Here is a 20,229-nt window from a genome sequence, read left to right as displayed (position 1 = left end):
CTACAAACATTTACAATAGCAAAATCACAAGAATGGCTTCAGATCTAAGTCTACGTTGAGACCGAAGGGAGTAAGGGTCTTTTTTTAAATTAAAGATCCAAAGCAGCCTCTCGTTTTAACAATAAATTGTCGAGGTCACCCCCTCTCCTAGGGAGGGTGACATGTTCGATGCCAATATAACGTAGAGACAAAATCGAGTGCTTTTCTCCCAAAAAGTGGGCCGCAACTGGGTAAGTCGAGTTTTTGCACCTAATGGTGCTCCGATGCTCCGAGATACATTCTTTTAATTCGCTCTTTGTTTTACCCACATCAGTTATACCACAAGGACGAGTTATAAGATAAATAACTGCCTTAGTGGAGCACGTGATAAAACCTTTTGATTGGGATCTGTTTTCCTGTTTGGGGCTGTTTTGAAGGATCTACATTTATAAGTTCCATTGTATTGAGCACAGCCATTACACTTGTAGTTTCCATCCAGTAGGGGCGCAAATACATGTTCTGCAGGGATATCTTGGGATGGTAAATTAGAGTTTACCAGTTGATGTAGAAAATAGTGAAAATAAAAAAAAACCCTGGAATGAGTAGGTGTGTCCTAACTTTTGACTGGTACTGTAATTGTTAACATATCAAGATAAAATATTTTAGTCATGCAACATTTGAGATGTGAATATTCAACATTTCATTCTGAAGTCAGAAGTGTGTTTTCTCTTGATCTGCGCAAATAATGTCTGCCATTGATATCAATAGATTGTGTCATTTTTACGTGGTTGCGTCATTTCTTTTTATACTTTCTGTTGGAGCTTGTATCAATGTACATATTTTGAAGCATGCAAACGAGTACGCATTGGAGAAGTGCCCCCCGTGTTCCAATTTGTGTGCTCGGAGCACGGTAGTATGCATTTTGAGAAACTCCAATGGATTTCTATTATCTAGTGATCATCAATGATTTGGTTATTTGTTAGCTATAATAAAACCAACCTTTCCAAATGCAAAATGGTAATCAGATGTCTTATTCTAACTCAGTTTATGATGTTTGCCCTTAATCATAGTTACTTGTCTTAACCGTAAATAGGTTTTCTCCAATGTCTGCATTTGTTTTTAAAACGGCATGAAGACAAACAAATTGATACATGATTTTGGAGATTATTTTCGTAATCCACAAGTAAAATGTACAGTTTCACATTTATTTATTAAATTGGAAGATTCTTGGCAGATTTTTAAGAAACTTCAACCCTGTTACCTTATTTGGCACATAGGAACTTAATAAAGGCATTTATTTAACTTAAAATAGACTTGCAGTACACCTTTGGACTTACATGGCACTTTTTTTCTAGACACGCAAAGCTTTTTACCTGCTATTTATTTAATTGGCCCACCCACCCCCTCTTCGGAGGACCAATGTAACTTTGTTTTACATTTCAGTTTTTTTGTTACATGTACAGTTGTAGTCTGAAGTTTACATACTTAGGGTTGGAGTCATTAAAACTCGTTTTTCAACCACTCCAAATATTTCTTGATAACAAACTATAGTTTTTGCAAGTCAGTTAGGACATCTACTTTGTGCATGACACGTCATTTTTTCACTGATAATTCACTGTATCACAATTTCAGTGGGTCAAAAGTTTACATACACTAAGTTGACTGCCTTTAAACAGCTTAGAAAATGATGGCATTTCAATCTTCTGATGGGCTAATTGACATCATTTGAGTCAATTGGAGGTGTACATGTGAATGTATTTCAAGGCCTACCTTCAAACTCAGTGCCTCTTTGCTTGACATGGGAAAATCAAAAGAAATCAACCAACACCTCAGAAAAACAATTGTAGATCTCCACAAGTCTGGTTCGTCCTTGGGAGCAATTTCCAAATGCCTTAAAGTACCACTTTCATCTGTACAAACAATAGTATGCAAGTATAAACACCATGGGCCCACGCAGCCGTCATACCGCTCAGGAAGGAGAGCGTTCTCTCCTAGAGAAGAACGTACTTCGGTGCGAAAAGTGCAAATCAATCCCAGAACTACAGCAAAGGACCTTGTGAAGATGCTGGAGGAAACCGGTACAAAAGCATCTATATCCACAGTAAAACAAGTCCTATATCGACATAACCTGAAAGGCCACTCAGCAAGGAAGAAGCCACTGCTCCAAAACTGCCATAAAAATGCCAGACTACAGTTTGCAACGGCACATGGGGACAAAGATCATACTTTTTGGAGAAATGCCCTCTGGTCTGATGGAACAAAATCGAACTGTTTGGCCATAATGACCATCGTTATGTTTGGAGGAAGAAGGGGGAGGCTTGAACGCTGAAGAACACCATCCCAACCCTGAAGCACGGGGGTGGCAGCATCATGTTGTGGGGGTGCTTTGCTGCAGGAGGGACTGGTGTACTTCACAAAATAGATGGCATAACGAGGCAGGAAAATTATGTGGATATATTGAAGCAACATCTCAAGACATCACTCAGGAAGTTAATGCTTGGTCGCAAATGGGTCTTCCAAATGGACAATGATCCCAAGCGTACTTCCAAAGTTGTGGCAAAATGGCTTAAGGACAACAAAGTCAAAGTATTGGAGTGGCCATCACAAAGCCCTGACCTCAATCCCATAGAAATGTTGTGGGCAGAACTGAAAAGGCGTGTGCGAGCAAGGAGGCCTACAAACCTGACTCAGTTACACCAGCCCTGTCAGGAGGAATGGGACAATATTCACCCAATTTATTGTGGGAACCTTGTGGAAGGCTACCCAACACTTTAGATCCAAGTTAAACAATTGAAAGGAAATACACTCAATTAGTATTTGGGAGCATGTAAACTTCTGACCCACTGGGAATGTGATGAAATCATTCTCTCCACTATTATTCTGACATTTCACATTCTTAAAATAAAGTGGTGATCCTAAGACAGGGAATTTTTACTTGGATTAAATGTCAGGAATTGTGGAAAACTGAGTTTAAATGTATTTGGCGAAGGTGTATGTAAACTTCCGACTTCAACTGTACATTTATTCTTATACTTTTATGCACAGTATTACGTGGTAGGAATAAAGTTTGATATACACATTACATATGAAATGGTACTCCTCATTACACACTCTTGCAAGAAGTGCCATGGGATCTTTAGTGACCACAGAGTTAGGACACCTGTTTTAAAGTACCACATTCTTCAGTTTTATTAAAGAACATTCCATTGTTACTTAGTACTTCAACATTATTCAAATGAAATGAATGTTGTAAAAAGTGCTCCGTCTTTGAATTTACTGCCTTATTGTTAGTTTCAGATGCATATTTCTTTTGGGCTTTTGTCTGTCTTTCCGCTGGAGGCACTATTCATACTTCTTTGAGCCCACAACTTGAAACAGAACACCATTTAATGGGAGACTTTTACTCTCCCAACTGAGTTTTTTTCCTGCCAAAGATCATGAATATGATATATTACTATTGGAATGTAGGGAACATTCTATCAAATAGAATGGGCCAATTGTGCGTCGCCCCATGGACCTCCCGGCCGCGGCCGGCTGCGACAGAGCCTGGGCTCGAACCCAGAATCTCTGGTGGCACAGCTAGCACTGTGATGCAGTGCCTTAGACCACTGCGCCATCCGGGAGGCCGAAAATTAGGCCTTTTCTAAAAAACATAATATGCGACATCACACTCCCTCATCTGATTGGTCGAGTAGGTGGGTCTTCTGACTTTGGCTGTGGTAACTAGTGACGACCCATGGTGAACTCCATGGTGAATGAAATGTCTGATTAACTCCACCAACGGAGTTTAGCAGAGACCAGGCTTTGTTGAATTCTTCTCCGACGACATAGATTTGCCCAAGGTCAATACATTAAAAAAACTGTCCTCTAGTTGTATGCCTTTCTTTGCTGAAATCCATAATTTTTCATTAAATGTTTATCAAATACAACCACCAACTGTTTGCTCATTGCTGTTCCTCTAAGATGGCAACTCAGCACAAATGCACGTGTCAATTGAATCTCAACAAGGAAACAGTCTGGTTAATTGGTTAAGGTTTTATTAATAAGTATTGATTTCAGTATTGACCTTGGGAGAATCGACGTGGTCAGAGCTGAGTTCCACAAAGCCTGATTTCCTGATTTCAGCTCAACTCAGTTGAGAAACTTCCTTCACCATGGAATTGAGTTTAGTCGGCTACATCTTGGCATAATGAACATTCCTTTCTGCTCTTTTGCAGTCTGGTTGTCCCACGTGCTTTCACGAACCAATCCCACTCGGCTCCATCACTATCACCATGGCAACAGAGGAGAAGAAACCAGAAACTGAGGCCACTAAAACATCATCTGCATCTGCCAGCCAGAGTAAGGTATGGGTTCATGCTTGCCCTCATTGTCGCCAGATAGCGTGACAGCTGTCTGCAGGTATGGCTCCTGGTAACTGCATGTCACGTTAGAATGATTCCATCTGATGGAAGACAATGGCTTTTTACCTTATTACCATTCAAATGTTTTTCCTATGGATTTGTACAGATAGGCTACTACCCCATTGGTTCGCTGGGACCTGCGTTGATGAAACCTCTGTCACTTGATACTTAAAGATACCATGTAGCCAGATTGTCCTGTGTCTCTGCTATTTACATAGTGTCTGAATCTTTTTTTTTTTAACAGATTAAAACATTAGAAGCCTTAAATGCTTCTACAGATATCAACTGAACTGCTTTCCTGTTCCAAATGTTTACTTCCCTTATTTAGTCGGCACCAGTCAAGCCCAACTACACCCTGAAATTCACCTTAGCCGGCCACACAAAAGCAGTTTCGTCTGTCAAGTTCAGTCCCAGTGGAGAGTGGCTCGCCAGTTCATGTAAGTTTTTATGATGAGTGCTTAAGGTGGGCTTAGAACAGTAGGTTTACCGAATACTGCTATTAGGCTTGTAACTTTGCATGTACAAGTTGTTGTAGAATAAAATGTATAACATTTAAGTAAATGCAATGTTCTTTCAATGTAAATGATCTGATAACTCTTGCATGATAACTAGAGGAAGGCACAGTTAGACATGCTCCGGAACTTTGGCGACTTTAAACCTCCTGCATTGGGCTGGATGTGTAGTTCATACTGTACATGCATAATCTATGAGCAGAATTACTGTTTTAACTAAATTAGACATGAAATCCCTAGTTTGAAAGTGACAGTTTTTATGGAAGATATGCCCCCTATCAACTGAAGTTCCTGCGAGCGAACAATGACGTGGTGCACATATCTGCACATATGTGATTTAGTATGCGATTTTGCTTTTTGGCTCATGAGTGATACTTTCAGAACTACGGGCTAAAAAGTATACCAAAGTACCAGAGAATTTCTAATCGAATATCCAAACAGACCTTAGGATTCCATTACTTACGGGAGTATTAATTTTAAAATAATAATAATTATAGGCCTTATAACAATGAAAATGCTTTGTCAGAAAGTATTCACACCCCTTCAGATTTTGTTGTTACAACCTGAATAAACAAAATATTACATTTATATTTATCACTCACCTACACTCAATACCCCATCATATCAAAGTGGAATTATGTTTATATAAATGTTTACAAATGAATTAAAAATGAAAAGCTGAAATGTCTTGAGTCAACAAGTATTCAACCCCTTATGTCAAGCCTAAATGATGTCAGGAGTACAAATGTTCTTAACAGGGCACATAATACGTTGCATGGACTCACTCTATGTGCACAATAGTGTTTAACCTTTCTGATCTCCCCATCCCGGATCCGGGATCGTGAATACAGACTCAAGCTCATTACCATAACGCAACGTTAACTATTCATGAAAATCGCAAATGAAATGAAATAAATATGCTAGCTCTCAAGCTTAGCCTTTTGTTAACAACACTGTCATCTCAGATTTTCAAAATATGCTTCTCAACCATTGCAAAACAAGCATTTGTGTAACAGTATTGATGGCTAACGTAGCATTTAGCATTAGCATTCAGCTGGCAACATTTACACAAAAAAACAGAAAAGCATTCAAATAAAATCATTTACCTTTGAAGAACTTCAGATGTTTTCAATGAGGAGACTCTCAGATAGCAAACGTTCAGTTTTTCCTGAAAGATTATTTGTTTAGGACAAATCGCTCCGTTTTCTGCGTCACGTTTAGCTATGAAAAAACCCCTGTATCCAGGATTGTGTAAATCTATCAGCAAGCTCATTAGCATAACACAACGTTAACTATTTATGAAAATCGCAAATGAAATGAAATAAATATGCCATCTCTCAAGCTTAGCCTTTTGTAAACAACACTGTCATCTCAGATTTTCAAAATATGCTTCTCAACCATAGGAAAACAATCATTTGTGTAAAAGTAGCTAGCTAGCGTTAGCATTTCGCGTTAGCATTTAGCGTTAGCATTAGCGTTTGCATCCAGCACGCAACATTAACAAAAACATAAAAGCCTTCAAATAAAATCATTTACCTTTGAAGAACTTCTGATGTTTTCAATGAGGATACTCTCAGTTAGATAGCAGATGCTCAGTTTTTCCAAAAAGATTCCTTGTGTATTAGAAATAGCTCCGTTTTATACATCACATTTGGCTACCAAAAAAAATCCGAAAATTCAGTCCTCAAAACGCGAACTTTTTTCCAAATTAACTCCATAATATCGACTGAAAACATGGCAAACGTTGTTTAGAATCAATCATCAAGGTGTTTTTCACATATCTCTTCATTGATACATCGTTCTTGGACACATGCTTTCTCCCCTGAATCAAATGGTAAAGTAGAAGCAGCTGGCAATTGCGCACCGAATTCGACGCAGGACACCAGGCGGACACTTGGAAAATGTAGTCTCTTATGGTCAATCTTCCAATGATATGCCTACAAATACGTCACAATGCTGCTAAGACCTTGGGCGAACGACAGAAAGTGTAGGCTCATTCGTTGCGCAATAACAGCCATATAAGGAGAGAATGGAAAACAGAGCTTCAGAAATTCTGCTAATTCCTGGGTGATGCATCATCTTGGTTTCGCCTGTAGAATGAGTTCTGGGGCACTTACAGACAAAATCTTTGCAGATTCTGAAACTTCAGAGTGTTTTCTTTCCAAAACTGTCAAGAATATGCATAGTCGAGCATCTTTTCGTGACAAAATATCGCGCTTAAAACGGGAACGTTTTTTATCCAAAAATGAAATAGCGCCCCTAGAGCTCTAACAGGTTAACAAGGTTTCTGAATGACTACCTCATCTCTGTACCCCACATACAATTATCTGCAAAGTCCCTCAGTCGAGCAGTGAATCAAACACAGATTCAACCACAGACCAAGGAGGTATTCCAATGCCTCGCAAAGAAGGGCACCTATTGGTAGATGGGTAAAAAAAAAGTAAACATTAAATATCCCTTTGAGCATGGTGAAATTATTAATTACACTTTAGATGGTGTATCAATACACCCAGTCACTACAAAGATACAGGCATCCTTCTTCCTAAATTAGTTGCCGGAGAGGAAGGAAACCGCTTAGGGATTTCACTGAGGTCAATGGTTATTTTAAAACTTAGAGTTTAATTGCAGTGATAGTTTTCTCCTATGGATGGATCAACAACATTGTAGTTACTCCCCCAAAATAACCTAATTGACAGTGACAAGAAAGAAGCCTGTACAGAATGAAACTATTCCAAAACATGCATCCTGTTTGCAGTAAGGCACTCCAAAATAGTGTGGCAAAGAAGTTAACTTTATATTCAGGTCATAAAGTTATGTTTGGGGCAAACACAACATGTCATTGAGTACCACTCTAAATATTTTCAAGCATGGTGGTGGCTGCATCATGTTATGGGTATGCTTGTCAATGGCAAAGACTAGTGAGTTTAGGATAAATGGGAACGGAATAGAGCTAAGCACAGGCAAAATCCTAGAGGAAAACCTGGTTGTCTGCTTTCCAACATACTGGGTGACAAATTCACCTTTAAGCAGGACAATAACCTTTTTAAAAAACTAATTGTGTTAAAATCTAAGGCAAGACTTAAATTGGTGTCTCGCAATGATCAACAACCAACTTGACAAAGCTTGAAGAATTGTGAAAATAATACTGTTCTTCAAATATTGTGCAAAGCTCTTAGACTTACTCAGAAAAAGTCACAGCTGTAATTGCTGCAAAATGTGATTCTAACATGCATTGACTTTGGGTTGAATAGTTATCTAATCAAGATAAACTTCGCATTTTAGTGTCCTTTTGTTGTCCCCAGCACAAGGTGTACCTGTGTTTTAAAAAAAAATATATTTGTTCAATATATACACTCAATGTTGTCATACCTGTGCCTATATCCTTTTGATGTTTGCTTTCTCACCAAACACAAGGAAGAAAGAGAGGTGTGTGTGTGTATATATATGGAGCACAGTGCATGTAAGATTTGTGTGTGTGATTTGATGGACATTGGTGCTTGCATGTACAGTTCCTTCAGAGTATTCACACCCCTTGACAAAAACCCCCAATGAAATCCATTGTAATCCTACTTTTTAACACAACAAAATGTGGAAAAAGTTAAGGGGGAATACTTTCTGAAGGTGCTGTATGTAACGGATATTCCATCACTAACCAGATAGTATAACATGCTATGGCAGCAAGAATATTGTCTGACTAGTGCAAATATGGCTACTTTCTCTCTCCCTCCTGTCTCACATAGTGCTGCTCTGTTTGCTACTGCAGCAGGGTGGGGGAAGGGCAGCGGCTGGTGTCTTTCCCTAGTTGTGCAGCAAGTGCCCAGGTTTTTAAGAACGTTTCACAAAAAACACATGTATTTTGGCTATCGGGATATCCCAAAAAAACTAAACATTATTCTAGTGGTGAAAATATTTCAAATGCCCATCCCTAATGGAAACACTACATTTCAATAGAAAATGCTTATGTAACCGGTCTTGAAATATGTTTTACAGCTGCTGACAAACTGATAAAAATTTGGGGAGCTTACGATGGAAAGTTTGAGAAAACAATATCGGGACACAAACTTGTGAGTTCAAGCTTCCATTTCTATATATATTTTTATGGATATGCCTCTATTGTGGCACAAACCAAGTTGCCCTTTCACTTGTCATCTGCAGGGGATCTCAGATGTCGCCTGGTCCTCAGACTCCAACCTCCTGGTTTCAGCATCTGACGACAAGACTCTAAAGATCTGGGACGTCAGCTCGGTAAGAGGCAGGATGGGGATGTTATTCTCAGAAATATAGAATAAGGGGGCTGGTTTGGAAATGACATAGAACAGACATGCTTCTGTTTTAGGCTAAGAAATTATTCTCAAGTATTTTATTTTCTCTGTTATGGTGTGAGCACTGAAAAGACATGCATTATTGTTGCTGACACTCCGCTGTTCAGATGAACGGAATTAACACTATAATGTGCACCACTGCAGCGATCAACTCAAACTGCAGTGTGTAGCTGCGGGTAAAGTAATTCAAAGCATATACTTTATCACTCAGGATGTAACTTTCCAGTGCTACTATTTTTGCCATGTAATGTTATGAAATAGTAAATTCAGTTGAAGATGCTACATGTAGAATGTCTCACCCATGTGGAAGCTAGGTGAATTGCAACAACACTTAAGCTGAATATAAACAAACAAACAATCAATCAATGTATTTATAAAGCCCTTTTTACATCAGCCAGAACCTAGGAAGAAACGTAGAGAAGAACCAGGCTCTGAGGGGTGGCCAGTCTTCTGGCTGTGCCGGGTGGAGATTATAACAGAACATGTTCAAGATGTTCAAATGTTCATATATGACCAGCAGGGTCCGATAATAATAATCACAGTGGTTGTAGAGGGTGCAACAGGTCAGCACCTCAGGCGTAATGTCAGTTGGCTTTTCATAGCCGATCATTCAGAATTAGAGACAGCAGGTGCGGTAGAGAGAGGCCAACAGCAGGTTTGGGACAAGGTACTACGTCCAGTGAACAGGTCAGGGTTCCATAGCCACAGACAGAACAGTTAAAACTGGCGCAGCAGCATGACCAGGTGGACTGGGGACAGCAAGGAGTCATCAGGCCAGGTAGTCCTGAGGCATGATCCCAGGGCTGAGGTCCTCCGGGAGGGGAGGGAGACAGAGAATTAGAGAGAGCACACTTAAATTCACACAGGACACCGGATAAGATGGGAGAAATACTCCAGATATAACAGACTTACGCTAGCCCACCGACACAAACTATTGCAGCATAAATACTGGAGGCTGAGACAGGAGGGGTCGGGAGGCACTATGACCCTGTCAGACTTTCCCCCTTCCCTGCATCCCATTTCCCCGCAACATGTGGAGACTTGGTGGTTGTGGAAACTAGTGGATAACACTTGCGCTTGAGTGTTTTACTTTGTTTCATCCACCAGCTTCAAACAACTGAAAATACAATATTTTTTTGTTATTGAAAATATATTTCACAGCGATTTTTAGATTGTACAATGATTCTGTACACTATGAATTGCTTGTTTTGTTACAAACTGAAATTATTTCTGTGGCTGTAATTTCAGTTTTCAATTTATTTGGATGTTTTGTGATTTGGATGTAGACTGTTGATGGAAAAGTAGCCCTATGTGGTGCAATGGAGGCCTTGATGGTATAAGCCAGTGCAGACATAACTGTCATTTGATAAAACTGTTAAAAATAAATGTAGATGGGTCTTGGATTGAGGGGTGAAGGTGGTCAGGGGTTGTCAACTGGTGGCCCGTGAGCCAAATTCAGCCAGCGGGCTATTTTATTTGCCCCTCAAGTTCTCTGAGTAAAAAATAAAATAAAAAATAGGTTGTAATAAAATAATGGTACTTATTGAAAAAATCACAATTCTCTAGAAAAGGTTGGCCTTAATGCAAATCTAAGCCCAGCTCATTATACATAAAATATAAAGGCAGAAATACTGTTACTGTAAAAACGTGATTTTTTTGTTTGTTTTATTTCCAATATGCAAATTGATGGAATTGGTCAAACTCGCAGTTTAATACATGTACAAAATCATCCTCTTTTCCTAAAATCACGATGGTCATTACTTTTATTTATTTACATGAAAGGGGAGGTTAACTTGGTTCCAGACAATCGATCTGAGATTGACTTAAGTTTCAGTTATGCCAAACATGTCTCAGCATTTAAAAACAAATTATATAAAGCTAGAGAATGAGAAATACCTGAGTTTTTGCACAGGTACAGCCGACTAGTGCTAGCTAACGTTAACCTCTCTGGGATATGTGGGACGGTAGCGTCCCACCTCGCTAACAGCCGGTGAAATTGCAGGGTGCCAAATTCAAAACAACAGAAATCCCATAATTAAAATTCCTCAAACATACAAGTATTTTACACCATTTTAAATATGAACTTGTTGTAAATCCAGCCACAGTGTCCGGTTTCAAAAAGGCTTTACAACGAAAGCACACCAAACGATTATGTTAGGTCAGTACCTAGTCACAGAAAAACACAATCTTCAATAATCTTCAGTAAATCTTCAATAATGTTTCAACCGGAGAATTTCTTTGTCTGTAGAAATGCAATGGAAAAGAGCGAACTCTCACATGAGCACGTGTGATCAGCTCATGCCACTCTGCCAGACCTCTGACTCATTCAGCTCCCATTCCCCCCTCCTTCACAGTATTAGCATCAAACAACGTTCTAAAGAATGTTGGCATCTCGTGGAAGCCTTAGGAAGTGCAATATGACCCCATAGACACTGTATATTTGATAGGCAATGATTTGAAAAACTACAAACCTCAGATTTCCCACTTCCTGGTTGGATTTTATCTCAGGTTTTTGCCTGCCATAGGAGTTCTCTTATACACAGACATCATTCAAACGGTTTTAGAAACTACAGAGTGTTTTCTATCCAATAATAATAATACTAATAATAGGCTAATATTAGCAACTGGGCCTGAGTAGCAGGTAGTTTACTCTGGGCACCTTATTCATCCAAGCTACTCAATACTGCCCCCCAGTCCCAAGGAAGTTACAATTTTATTTTAAAAATATTTTTTTACAATCTATTTGGAGTCATAGACTATAATATTGTACACAATAATATTGTAATACTCTACTGTATACATGTTTCCTTCATCACGATCAGTTTGTTATAACCAGTTTTAGGAGGATGTGTCATTACCCCTTCCTTCACCCGACAGTTGGCTGCCCATCTGATAATGGCCGCTCAAAACTATATTGAAACTAACTTCACTCATATATGTAGCCTAAAGACAAGTTTCAATTGACAATAGTCTGATGGGTGACAATATTTTCAATTGTGAATGAAGACACTGAGGGAACAGAGCAGCGTGTGAAATTGACAAAGGGAATGGAGCTTACCAAAATAATAACTTTTTTCTAATCCTAGGTTCATGCAGGTCAGACATTTTTTATTTATATTACATATCAGAAAGAGCATATACAAGGTTTTTAAAATAACTGCTTTTGCCAAACAACTCAAAACATTTAGCAAATGAGCTCTATTTCAAAATGTAACTTTTTCCAAAGATGACTGCGGTTCCATGTAATTCAACACCTGAGCACTCACGGCTGCATATAGGCAAGGAAGTGCAGACTTGTAACATAATAAAACTTAAAATATGCTATTCTGTTATTTTCTTACCAGCTGACTACACCAGGCGCGCACGTATGTTGTTTATGTCCATCCACACCTGACGTGATCAGGACCGCAGGTTGAAATATGAAAAAGACCTCTGAACCAACTATATTAATTTGGGGACATGTCGAAAAGCATTAAACATTCGTGGCAATTTAGCTAGCTAGCTTGCTGTTGCTAGCTAATTTGTCCTGGGATATAAACATTGGGTTGTTATTTTACCTGAAATGCAAAAGTTCCTCTGACAATTAATCGACAGATAAAATGGTAAACCGAGTTAGTTTCTAGTAATCTCTCCTCCTTCAGTCTTCTTCTTTGCACTTTGTAGTGGTTAGCAACCAATTTTAAGGTGCATTACCACCACCAACTGTACTGGAGTGTGAACCTCAGTTCATCTTTCAATCACCCATGTGGGTATATGCTCCTAAAAACCAATGAGGAGATGGGAGAGGCAGGATGTGCAGCGCGTCACTAGTAGACCCAAGTTCTATTTTAGCGCCTGGCTAGGCAGACGCTCATGAGCAGTTTGGATGCAACAATTGAATAACATGTGTATGGTCAGCGTGTTAGGTTCATAATGTTTAAGACCTGCCAAAATAATGGATTAACACTTGAGTTGTGTAGTTTAGCATGTTTTTTTATTTTTTACATAGCCTACAGTAACAAACTAATGAAGATCATATTGTATTCTTAGATTTTTTTCGTATTCTGTGATGTTGACGCTTAAACAACTGGGAATTGGCTCAGAATGTGATGGCTAGAGGCCCGGCTTTTCTAGTGTAAAAAAGACATTGAATAATCGACAGCAAATACATATAGGGCTGGGCGTTGTGGCCAAAATATCAGATCACAATGTTTTTCAAGTTGACGGTATTTTATGTTTTTGAATAATAGAAGTTCTACAAGAATTTATTATGAAACCTTCCCACACCTGGATTGTAGAATATTTCACTTTCTTAAAATTCTTCAAACTTTGTCAAGTTGGTTGTTGTTCATTGCTAGACAGCCATTTTCAAATCTTGCCATAGAATTTCGAGCCGATTTTAAAGAAAACTGTAACTAGGCCACTCAGGAACATTCGATGTCGTCTTGGTAAGCAACTCCGGTGAATTTGTCGCCCAGAGTCTGTTTGAAAGTAGCCTGAACCAGGTTTTCCTCTTGGATTCTGCCTGTGCTTTGCTCTATTCCATTTATTTTTATCATAAACTGCATAGTCCTTGCCGATGACAAGCATACCCATAACATGATGCAGCCACCATCATGCTTGAAAATATGAAGAGTGGTACTCAGTGATGTTGGATTTGCCACAAATTATAACACTTTGTTTTCAGGACATAAAGTTAATGTCTTTGCCACATTTTTAGCAGTTTTACTTTAGTGCCTTATTGCAAACAGGATGCATGTTGTGGAATATTGTTGTTCTGTGCCGGCTTTTCTCTCTGTCATTTAGCTTATTATTGTGGAGTAACTACAATGTTGTTGATCCATCCTAAGTTTCCTGATATCACAGCCAATAAACTCTGTTTTAAAGTCACCATTGGCCTCATGGTGAAATCCCTGAGTTGTTTCCTTCCTCTCCGACAACTGAGTTAGGAAGGACACCTGTATCTGTGTAGTGACTGGGTGTATTGATACGCCATCTGAAGTGCAATTAATGATTTCACCATACTCAAAGGGATATTCATGGGTTTTTAATCTGTGGTTGACTCTGTTTTGAAATTCACTGCTTTACTGAGGGACTTTACAATTATCTGTATGTGTGGAGTACAGAGATGAGGTAGTCGTTCATAAATCATGTTAAACACTATTATTGCACACAGTGAGTCCATGCAATTTATTATGCTCAATAAAGATTGCAAAATTGTGGTTTATGAACTGATACATTTTAAATTATTGCAACCAATAGAATGTTATATATGGGGATGCAACCATCCCAGCTCTGCAGATTTTTCTACGAAGAGACAGAATCATTAGATCATTTGTTTTGGTACTGTCCATATGGAGCTTGTTTTTGATTGCATGTTCAGGAATAGATGAAGAATTGCAACATTTACCTGGAGCTAACTCTGCAAATAGCACTGCTGGGTGATTTGAAAAGTCATAGTCAATCGATCAATAATATAATAAATATTTTTGCTCAAGTATTATCTTTAATTTACAATCTGTAGAAACTATGAGAATAGAAAGATTCAGAACTTTTGTGAAACAGCACAGTTGATAAATATATGTTCAATAGAAATCAAAACTGGATGGTGTTCAGAGATAAATGGGAGGGGTTGAGTGGAGCTGAAAGGGGGTGACTTAAAACAAGATAACTCATGTCAAATTTACTGCGTCCTTAAAATGTATGTAGGTTCAGGACTTTTGTGAAACAGCACAGTTCACCTTCACTTGTTCCACATTTTGTTACGTTACAGCCTTATTTATTCTAAAATGTATTATTGTGTTTAACCCCCTCAATCAATCTACACAAAATACCCAATAATGACAAAGCAAAAACATACTTTCTGAAATGTTTGCTCATTTTATTGAAAATAAAAAAAACGTAGCACTAAAGTATTCAGACCCTTTGCTCAGTACTTTGTTGATGCACATTAGGCAGTGATTACAGCCTCGTCTTCCTGGGTATGACGCTACAACCTTGGCACACCTGTATTTGGGGAGTTTCTCCCATTCTTCTCTGCAGATTCTCTCAAGCGCTGTCAGGTTGGATGGGGATCTCAAGGCTGATCAATGGAAACAGGATGCATCTGAGCTCAATTTCGAATCTCATAGCAAAGGGTCTAAATACTTATGCAAATGAGGTATTTTTGTTTTATTTTGAATACATTCGTAAATATTTCTTAACCTTTTTTTACTTTGTCATTAAGTGATATTGTGTGTAGATTGAGGGGGAAAAATTAATTTCATCAATTTTAGCGTAAGTTTGTAAGGTAACAAAATGTGGAAAAAGGAAGTCAGAATACTTTACGAATGATTTATAGATTATATTAGTACTAGTGGACACACCACCTCAACCCCTGGAATTTCTTTGCTTTTTTACTATTTTCTACATTGTAGAATAATAGTGAAGACATCAAAACTATGAAATGACGCATGGAATCATGTAGTAACCAAAAAAGTGAACAAATTAAAATATATTATATTTGAGATTCTTCAAAGTAGCCACCCGTTGCCTTGATGAAAGCTTTGTACACTCTTGGCATTCTCTCAACCAGCTTCATGAGGTAGTCACCTGGAATGCCTTTCAAATGAACAGGTGTGCCTTGTAAAAAGTTCATTTGTGGAATTTCTTTCCTGGGTACATGGGACGCTAGCGTCCCACCTGGCCAACATCCAGTGAGATTGCAGAGCGCCAAATTAAAATACAGAAATACTCATTATAAAAATTCAGAAAACAAAACATATAGGTTTTAGGATTCACTTGTGAATCCAACCACTGTGTCAGATTTAAAAAATGCTTTACGGCGAAAGCATACCTTACAATTATTTGAGAACATAGCCCAGCAGACAAATCATTACAAACAGTAACCACCCAAGTAGAAGAGTTACACAAGTCAGAAATAGAGATACAATTAATCCCTTACCTTTGATCTTCATATGGGTGCACTCAAGACATTCATTTACTCAAATGTTCCTTTTGTTTGATAGTCTCTCTATATCCAAAAACATCCATTTATTTTGCGTTTTCTTCAGTAATCCACAGGCTCAAACGCAGTCAAAACAGGCAGACAAAAAAATTGAAGTTGTATCCGTAGGGTTCTTAGAAACATGTCAAACGATGTTTATATTCAAACCTCAGGTTGTTTTTAGCCTAAATGATCTATAATATTTCAACCGGACAATAACATCGTCAATATAAAAGGTAAATAAGAAAGGCACTCTCTCGGGATTGCACATGGAAAAAGCTCTGTGACATGTCAGGGTCCACTCATTCAGACTGGTCTTACTCCCTCATTTATCAGAATACAAGCCTGAAACAATTTCTAGATGTTGACATCTAGTGGAAGGCATAGGAACTGCTATTTGAGTCCTAATTCAATGGATACTGTAATGGCATTGAATAGAAAACTACAAAAAAAAATACTTCCTGAATGGATTTATCAGGTTTTCGTCTGCCAAATCAGTTCTGTTATACTCAGACACTGTTTTAACAGTTTTGGAAACTTTAGAGTTTTCTATCCAAATCTACTAATAATATGCATATCTTATCTTCTGGGGATGAGGAGCAGGCAGTTGAATTTGGGCATGCATTTAATCGGGAAGTGAAAATACTGCCCCCTGTCACCAAGAAGTTAATGCGTTTGAGCCAATCAGTTGTGTTGTGGCAAGGTAGAGTTGGTGTAAAAGACCAAGTCCATATTATGGCAAGAACAGCTCAAATGAGCAAAGAGAAACGACAGTCATTACTTTAAGACATGAAGGTAAGTCAATCTGGAAAATGTTAAGAACTTTGAAAGTTTCTGCAAGTGCAGTTGCAAAAAAACACCAGGCGCTATGATGAACCTGGCTCTCATGAGGACCGCCACAGGAAAGGATGACCCAGAGTTACATCTGCTGCAGAGGATACTTTCATTAGTTACCAGCCTCAGAAATTACAACCCAAATAAATGCTTCAGAGTTCAAGTAACAGACACATCTCAACATCAACTGTTCAGTGGAGACTGCATGAATCAGACCTTCATGGGTGAATTGTTGCAAAGAAACCACTACTAAAGGACACCAATAAGAAGAAGAGACTTCCTTGGGCCAATAAACACGAGCAATGGACTTTAGACCGGTGGACGTCTGTCCTTTTTTTAGTCCGAGTCGAAATTAGAGATTTTTGGTTCCGACCGCGTGTCTTTTGTGAGACGCAAAGTAGGTGAACGGATGATCTCTGCATGTGTGGTTCCCACCGAGAAGCATGGAGGAGGAGGTGTGATGGTGTGGGGATGCTTTGCTGGTGACCCTGGCAGTGATTTATTTAGAATTCAAGGCACACTTAACCCGCATGACTACCACACTATTCTGCAGCAATACGCAATCCCATCTGGTTTGCGCTTAGTGGGACTATATTTTGTTTTTCCACAGGACAATGACACAACACACCTCCAGGCTGTGTAAAGGCTATTTCACCAAGGAGAGTGATGTGCGGCATCAGATGACCTGGCCTCAACAATCACCCGACCTCAACCCAATTGAGATGATTTGGGATGAGTTGGCTCGCAGAGGGAAGGAAAAGCAGCCAACAAGTGCTCAGCATATGTGGGATCTCCAAGACTTGGAAAAGCATTCCAGGTGAAGCTGGTTGAGAGAATGCCAAAAGTGTGCAAAGCTGTTGTCAAGGCAAAGGGTGGCTACTTATAAGAATTTAAAATATATATATATATATATATATATATATTTGGTTACTATGTTTCCATATGTGTTATTTCATAGTTTTGATGTCTTAACTATTATTCTACAGTGTAGTAAAAATAAGGAAAAACCCTTGAATGAGTAGGTGTGTCCAAACATTTGACTGGTGGTGTGTGTGTGTGCGCGTGCACTCTGCATTCGGAAAGTATTCAGACCCCTTCCCCTTTCCACGTTACCTTACAGCCTTATTCTAAAATGGATTAATTGAAAAAAATAATTTAGACATTTTTGCATATTTTTTTTCAAAATAAAAAAACAAGGGGAGCGAAGAGTAAACAAGTAGTGCGTAAGCTTAAAAAAAATTGACATTACACAAGGCAGTTGCACATTTAACATTTAAATACTGTTAAAGAAGGTAAAGTAAAAACCCAAACCGGTCCATTCATCGATACCGGTGTGTGTGTATAGTAAAATACGGTATACCGCCCAGCCCTAAATACACATCACCAAATATACATCTGTACACAAATTGCACTGGAAGGAGTGGGATGAAGTGCAGAAAATGGAAAAGAAAAAAGCAGCGTACAACAATCAATCAAGTTTTATTCATTAGAGTAATGAGGGAATATGTTTAGACTGAACTGGGGTCCACTGGGCACGTGACCGGCTAAAACAGGTGAATGTGGAGCGCTCTGCTCAAATCAAACTAATCTGTGCCACCGGGTCATATTGTCAACATAGCAGCGCAATGCATCGTTCAGAAATATATTAATGTATTTTCTATAAAATGTTTACTAAAACAAATCCCTGACTGCAGGGATAAAGGACTTCCTGCTTCCTCTTGCCGAGTGGGATGCAGAAGCATCTACCGTAACGAATCAGCTCTCATCCCTTGAGATTTTACTGGCTTTAATCTGAGCACTTTCCCTTTACAGTGTGGCAAGGCTTGAACAACATGTTACCAACAATTCAGTCCATTTCTATTTTGGTGGGGGAAAAGGTGAACTTTAAGTCGCCATGGAAACTGTAGCACCTCAGGGTAGCCTTAACATTAGTTATCTGCATCTAGTGAAGACCCAGTGGGCAAAATCAGGTTGAAAAAACATCAGTATGACATCTTATTCTGATCGAAACTGGCTTCTTTTTAATTTATTTTTGCTTACCAGAATATTACATGTTTTTCTGACCCCCATACGACCAGTTGGTCATAATGTCATATTTAAGCCCGCATTATAACCTGGTAGTAACAACCTGACTACAGTTTATTACGTACTGTAAAAAGTATTGCAGAGGATATAGTTGGATGTTGAAAACCTTGTTCATTACATTTCTGTGTTTCCCATAGTCACCAATTAAAATTGAAATCTGCAACATATTCTTACATTTTAAAGTAGATCAAGAAAAGATCTACATCAATGTTTTTGCACCTGCACTGTGATAGTCTCAGAGGTCCGTTAAAAGCGCAGAGAGCATCATGAAGAACAAGGAACACACCAGGCAGGTCCGAGATACTGTTGTGAAGAAGTTTAAAGCCGGATTTGGATACAAAAATATTTCCCAAGCTTTAAACATCCCAAGGAGCACTGTGCAAGCGATAATATTGAAATGGAAGGAGTATCAGACCACTGCAAATCTACCAAGACCTGGCCGTCCCTCTAAACTTTCAGCTCATACAAGGAGAAGACTGATCAGAGATGCAGCCAAGAGGCCCATGATCACTCTGGATGAACTGCAGAGATCTACAGCTGAGGTGGGAGACTCTGTCCATAGGACAACAATCAGTATATTGCACAAATCTGGCCTTTATGGAAGAGTGGCAAGAAGAAAGCCATTTCTTAAAGATATCCATAAAAAGTGTTGTTTAAAGTTTGCCACAAGCCACCTGGGAGACGCACCAAACATGTGGAAGAAGGTGCTCTGGTCAGATGAAACCAAAATTGAACTTTTTGGCAACAATGCAAAACGTTATGTTTGGCGTAAAAGCAACACAGCTGAACACACCATCCCCACTGTCAAACATGGTGGTGGCAGCATCATGGTTTGGGCCTGCTTTTCTTCAGCAGGGACAGGGAAGATGGTTAAAATTGATGGGAAGATGGATGGAGCCAAATACAGGACCATTCTGGAAGAAAACCTGATGGAGTCTGCAAAAGACCTGAGACTGGGACGGAGATTTGTCTTCCAACAAGACAATGATCCAAAGCATAAAGCAAAATCTACAATGGAATGGTTCAAAAATAAACATATCCAGGTGTTAGAATGACCAAGTCAAAGTCCAGACCTGAATCCAATCGAGAATCTGTGGAAAGAACTGAAAACTGCTGGTCACAAATGCTCT

General features: G+C 38.9%; 1 protein-coding gene across 1 annotated transcript in view; it reads left to right on the top strand.

Annotated features, from left to right (window-relative positions):
* The window catches only part of LOC110523648 (WD repeat-containing protein 5), a 31,299-nt gene that overhangs the window by 2,094 nt on the left and 8,976 nt on the right, over window positions 1-20,229 (top strand). Inside the window, exons 2-5 of the mRNA XM_021602538.3 lie at window positions 4,197-4,325; window positions 4,711-4,819; window positions 8,885-8,958; window positions 9,050-9,139. Of these exons, the coding sequence (XP_021458213.1) occupies window positions 4,254-4,325; window positions 4,711-4,819; window positions 8,885-8,958; window positions 9,050-9,139 (345 nt within the window). The 5' untranslated portion in view covers window positions 4,197-4,253. The remainder of the gene's footprint in view (window positions 1-4,196; window positions 4,326-4,710; window positions 4,820-8,884; window positions 8,959-9,049; window positions 9,140-20,229) is intronic.

The sequence above is a fragment of the Oncorhynchus mykiss genome, chromosome 5, assembly GCF_057628025.1.
Source record: "Oncorhynchus mykiss isolate SJ-2025 chromosome 5, ASM5762802v1, whole genome shotgun sequence".
In the NCBI taxonomy this organism is placed as follows: Eukaryota; Metazoa; Chordata; class Actinopteri; order Salmoniformes; family Salmonidae; genus Oncorhynchus; species Oncorhynchus mykiss.
Note: the sequence above shows the minus strand (reverse complement) of the source record. Positions and strands in the feature narration are given on the sequence as shown.